Here is a 6380-nt window from a genome sequence, read left to right on the forward strand (position 1 = left end):
CAGCACACAACCTTTTCTAGGAAGAAGGGGTGAAGGCAACTCACAATCTCCAGTATTGCCCTCAATCTTCTGGATCAGGCTGGCAAAATTGAACCAGAAATTATCAGACTCCTAGAATTACTACTTTTCTCCTGAAAGTTCCAGCCAGCAACAGGATAAAAAGTCATCCTTAGCAGATATCTGCCTGTAGTCCACCTCAGGACTTCAGCAGATCCCTGCCACAAACTAAGACCTTGTCAGAGGCCAGTAATTTTCTACCTGGTAATTTCACTGGGCATGCTATCACACTGTAATACTTCTGTGCAGTATTTCATGTTAGTGAATATTTGGAAACCTACTTACTGTTCCAGTCAAAACTCATGCTTACAGAATCCTAAGTTTTCATTAAAAGGCAATGAATGTGAGAAGACGTAAAAGGGAATCCAAGTGGATTAAACTAAAGGAGCTTCATTAATTCCAATCAAGGAAGTTCCACATTGATTTACTGACATTCTCTGTAAAATTTTATGAAATGAAAGGGCAGGTGTTATCATTAAGATATCTGGAAATCACAGTCTTTTACCCTGCAAGTTATCTGTTGTAGATTTCCAGAAATAAATTGATAGTTAGGATATATGATGATATAAATGCAGAAGTGCATATTCTAAATACCTTATGGAGTCTCTCATCTCCACGCTGTTATGTTAGAGGAAATAGACCACATTCAATTAAGTAGTACAAATCTCTGGATTTTGGTATAGACCATTGATTTTAGCAGGAATGGATTCATATCATCTGTGTCTTGAAATCTTATACAAATTTGAAGATTTCCATTAAAAAGGAAATACAAATTGAAACAGACATGTGAGTATTTATTTAGAATGGGAAAGAAATAGAAACAAATTTATAGACAAAATGATCTTGGTGACGAACATTATAAAATCTATAAATATGAACTTTCTTAAATTCAAGACACATTTCAGCATACTAGGTGGTAGGCATGTTCTTAGAAGCTATTCTAACACCAGAATGATAGCATTACTAAGTGATATATGTCATTGTTTTGAACCATCAAAATATACCTTTTAAGCCTCAAATATCATTAACTCGAATCCTATTTATTTGGACCCCAGAAATGCCTACTGGTACCCCAAGGCAAACTGATATTTGGTGAAGTGTAATCGAAAGGATGTTGGAATGGTAAGAGAATGTGCCTTTAACTGATCATGGTTAAAATATTCTTCTTTCAGGACACGTACCAGGATACATCACCACGTGAATGCGTTGCTAAGGCCTTGCTGAAGGTCTTGGAAGGGGCCAGAACTAATAAGGGGCCATAAAACTTGTTTCACTAACTTCATGTTATCTTTTTCACTCTCTTTAAGAATATCAATACCTTGTAAATATTCTCAGACCAAAAAAAAGGAAGGGCTCTAAAGTAAAATGCTGATGACATTGTGCAGATAAAATAAAGTATAATATTTCTATATTAATAAAAATGTGTGTTTGTTACTAACAAAATAACAAATACTGTTGATCTACTTTAGAATTTAATTTATGTTGTATCAGTAAATACTCTGTTTTATATGGACCCCTCCTATTTTGGGATGAAGGAGATTGTAAAGATTACTAAAGTAAGATGTAAAAATTAATTTTCTCACCACACATACGAAGGAAGAAAGCATCGGTGGTTCAGTGGTAGAATTCTTGCCTTCTGTTTGTTTAGACGATGCGATATGAAAGATAATACAAGCGTATCTGTTTTTTCTCAGAAGAGGTAACTGGACTAAATGGACCAAAAGAACCTAACTGTGATGACCGAATTCATTCTAATCGGAGTCACAAGGCGCCCTGAACTGCAGCTGCCCCTTTTGGGGTCTTCCTCCTCATCTACATGATCACAGTGGTGGGAAACCTAGGCCTGATCATCCTGACCAAGGTGGACTCCCATCTACACACGCCGATGTATTTTTTCATCAGACACCTGGCCTTCATTGATCTTGGTAATTCTACCGTCATTTGTCCCAAGAGCCTGGTAAATTTTGTTGTGAATCAAAATACCATTTCCTATTATGAATGTGCCACACAGCTGGCTTTCTTCATTTTGTTCATTATCAGTGAACTTTTCATCTTGTCGGCCATGGCCTATGACCGCTACGTGGCCATCTGTAACCCTCTGCTCTACAATGTTATCATGTCCCCAAGACGTTGCCATGTGCTTGTGGGTATTCCATACATTTATAGTATCTTTCAGTCTCTGATGTTCACCATTAAGATTTTCACATTGACCTTCTGTGGCTCTAATGTCATCAGTCATTTCTATTGTGATGATGTCCCCTTGATACCTATGCTCTGCTCAAATGCACAAGAGGTACAGCTGTTGATCATAATGTTTTCAGCATTTAATTTGATATCCTCCCTCCTGGTTGTCCTGCTGTCCTACCTGCTGATTCTGATAGCCATATTTCGAATGCATTCTGCTGAGGGCAGGAGAAAAGCTTTCTCCACATGTGGTTCTCATCTGACAGTGGTGGTTGTGTTCTATGGTCTCTACTCTTCATGTATGTGCAGCCCAAATCTGCTCATTCTTTTGATACTGACAAAATGGCCTCAGTGTTTTACACTTTAGTCATTCCCATGCTTAACCCCTTGATCTACAGCTTAAGGAATAAAGAAGTAAAAAGTGCCTTCTACAGGGTCATTAAGAATCCATGCAATCTTTGTATTTAATATTCAATATGCGATACTGTTTTGAGGCAAATGTACTGGAAATTATCTCTAAAACATTTTCTTTGGCTGCAAAGCTAAGACTGATTATAAAGCAAAGACAAATGCTCTGTGCCCATTATATTCATTCAAATTAATTCTCATAATGTATATTTCAAGTTAAATGCCATTTCTTCCCCAAAATGGCAAGCTTCTATTCATTCTTTCCTTATGTGATTTTATAGAAACTCATATTTCCCTAACGAAAAGATTTGTCAGGCACCTCATCAGTAAACCGTGTGTTTGTTTCAATGTTGTTTTTGTTTTCATTAAGAACGGAATGTTCTCAACCTTGCTTTCATGTCTTTTCTTAGACTGAATTAATACTAAAATAAGTAATCAAAACTGGAGACAAAGTGTTACCGGTGTTCCTGTCGACCCCATCAGTAATTAGCCTTGTGTGTCTCCTACTGTGATAATCATTTCTTATCTATGTGCTGCTCCAACATATGTGAAGTGTGCTAGATAATTTTGATCAGTTATATAATTTGACATCCTTTCTTCTGAGAAAACTAGTCCTGCATGCTGGTTCTCACTACCCTATTCTTCATGCACAGACAGTAGTTAGAAACGAAAAAAAAAAAAATGAAAAGTGAATAGAGACGGGGAGAGAAAAGGAGGAAGGAGAAAAAATATTAAGGATGCCTGATGTGAAGGACTATTTATTAAAGGTAATAACTGATGGAGATTATGATGATTAAAAAAGAATTCTAAAACCAAGAGAACATATTGGCATGCTTTCTAAGTCTTATTTTCAATGTATTGGAGAATATTATATGTATAAAGAAGGAAGATCAATGTATAAAAAGGGCATATTACTCTAGAGTGAACAATTGTATTGCTCAACATCCACGTATTTTATTAAAGGCAAAATGTGGATATTGTTACACTTCATTTGTAGAGGATGTATAAGGGATGGTAAGCTGAATTCTACTGAATGCATCGATATTATACTGAAGCAGTAAATACTTTCACCATTAATTTCTTTTTGTTCACTAAAAGACTGTGGGAACAAATATTTATGATATTTCCAATTTTTATTCCTTTCAAACTAACAAAAGATCTTCCTATCTTCCATGTTGCCTTCATCTTCATTAGGTTAATTACAAAACCCTTGTCAAGGGTCATAATTTACTCAAAACAAAAATGAAATAGTGTTTACTCTCTGTTTTTCCTTGGCATAGACAGAGTTCTAAGAAAAAATTCTGAATAGCTCAATAAGATGGCTGGTAAAACAAGAAAGTAAAGACATTTACCATAGTGCTGATGGTCCTTACCCCATCTTGATTTTGTTCTAGTCTCCACAAGGATGTGTGCCACTAACCCAGAGAAGTACAAACTTTAGTATATTATGCCTAAAGTGCATATTTTCTTCATTTTTTTGGAAACCTAATAGTATCTGACAGAGCTAGAATATATGTGCAATACCCAATATTGAACTAAAGCAGAAACCTTGTCAAAAATGCAGAATGATTACATATTTTGGAAAGAATAAAAACTGTTCAAGAAGTGACAACAATTTATGTCAGAAAAGCTACTATGGTAAAACAGGTAAACAGAATAATATTTATGTAATCATAAAATTACAGATTTCTAGGTATTTTAATTTGGAGTGTTATTGAGTATAATGCGGTTTACATATTTTATAAGATTTAATATGTACCTATACATATTTATGTATGATTTAAGACCACACTGAATCAACATAAAGGTATATTAGAAGCTCCAAAAAATTGATCTCAGATAGAAGAAACACACACACCATTGCTTTGTCAATTCCAAATCATGGTGACCATGCGTGTGTCAGAATAGAACTGTCCTGCATAAGGGTTCAATGGCTGATTCTTCATAAGTAGATCCAAAGGTTTTTCTTTAAGTCATTCCTGGGTGGATTCCAAACTCCAACCTTTTGGTTAGCAGCCTGAGGTTGTGTGTGTGTATCCATATATATATATATGTAAGTATGTATGTATGTACAGAGGAAACCCTGGTGGCATAATGGTTAAGTGCTACTGCTGCTAAACAAAAGGTCGGCAGTTCAAATCCATCAGGCACTCCCTGGAAACTCTATGGGGTAGTTCTACTCTGTCCTATAGAGTCGCTAGGAGTGGGAATTGACTCGACGGCACTGGGTTTGGTTTTGTTGTTTTTTTTATGTATATACAGAGACGATGAACAAAAATGCAGTAGCTAATATAAACACCACATTGGCTTGATTTTTTTTAACACAAACGTTCATTCAATATAAACTTATATATTTATTAAGCCAAACTGTAAAAATCTACTTCATCATGAAATGTATTTTTTCTGTATTTTGCAGAAAAAGTACAAATCTTAAAAAACTCAAGAAATGGATAAATTGAAGAATTTGATGAACAGAGCATTAATAGACAACCCATTGAAGAGCTGAAATATGTGTTTATAATAATTATTTATTACGGTGAAATTCACAACACAATCATTTAAAAGTGTTCAATTCAGTGGCTTTTATTACATTCACAATAATGTGTAACCATCAGGTTTATCTAGCACAAGATAATTTTTATCACTCCATAGATGTCCTCCTATAGATTAGGATACCTCTCCTGAAGTTCTCTACCTCCACACAGCCCCTGACAACCATGAATCTGATTTTTGTCTCTATGGCTTTTCCTATTCTGCTATTGCATATGAGTAGAAATGTTCAATACGTGATCTTCTGATTTTTTGCTTTTCTTACTTAGCATTAGATTTTCCAGTTTCATCCACATCATAGCATGTATTGCTACTTCATTTTTTATGAGAGAATGAATGAATATACCGTATTTTCTTTATTCATTTATCTGCTGATGGACATTGAGTTGTTTCTACTTTTTTTTTGCTATTGTGAATTTGCTTCTATGAACATTCATGTAAAATTTTTTGTTTGAACATGTTTTCAATTCTTTTCGGTATATACTAGAAGAGGATTTGCTGCACCCAAAGGCAATTTTACATACTGCAACATTGGTTGTAGTATATATTACTTATGGTAAGATACATAAGAAAAAAAAAAACAGATGGTCTTAAGTGTGGGTCCTTGTTACTCGAATAATTCATAAGTTAGGGATTACGGGTATCTCCCATTTTTGAAAGTTTGCTTTACACCACTTCACTTTTATGAAAGGCCTGCATTAGTACTTTTTTTCACTGCTGGAAGTCCTAGCTAGAGCAATAAGCCAAGAAAAAGAAATAAAGGGCATCAAAATTGGTAAGGAAGAAGTAAAACTATCCCTATTGGCAGATGTTATAATACAGTACATAGAGAGCAGCCCTGGTGGCGCAGTGGTTAAACATTTGGCTGATAACCAAAATGTTGGCAGTTCAAACCTACCAGCTGCTCCTTGGAAGTCCTATGGGCCAGTTCTACTCTATTCTAGAGGATTGCTATAGGTTGGAATCAACTCGATGGCAATGTGGTTGGTTTTTGGTTTTTTATACATAAAGAACCCAGAAGGCTCCACATTAAAACTACCGGAACTAATAGGAAGATTCAGCAGAGTAGCAGGATACAAGACATACAAAAATCATTTGGATTCCTATACACCAATACAGCGAACTATGAAAATGAAATCAGAAATACCATTTATAATATCCCTTAAAAACAAATAAACAAA

General features: G+C 35.1%; 1 protein-coding gene across 1 annotated transcript; it reads left to right on the forward strand.

Moving 5' to 3' along the window:
- The first annotated feature begins 1330 nt into the window (after positions 1-1330).
- LOC135232104 (olfactory receptor 8K5-like) lies at positions 1331-2709 on the forward strand. The gene is given in 3 exon segments (XM_064289403.1): positions 1331-1845; positions 1848-2525; positions 2528-2709. Coding segments are annotated over 3 exon segments (936 nt in total). The 5' UTR covers positions 1331-1769.
- Positions 2710-6380: the final 3671 nt, after the last annotated feature.

This window comes from Loxodonta africana, chromosome 7 (genome assembly GCF_030014295.1).
Source record: "Loxodonta africana isolate mLoxAfr1 chromosome 7, mLoxAfr1.hap2, whole genome shotgun sequence".
Taxonomy (NCBI): domain Eukaryota; kingdom Metazoa; phylum Chordata; class Mammalia; order Proboscidea; family Elephantidae; genus Loxodonta; species Loxodonta africana.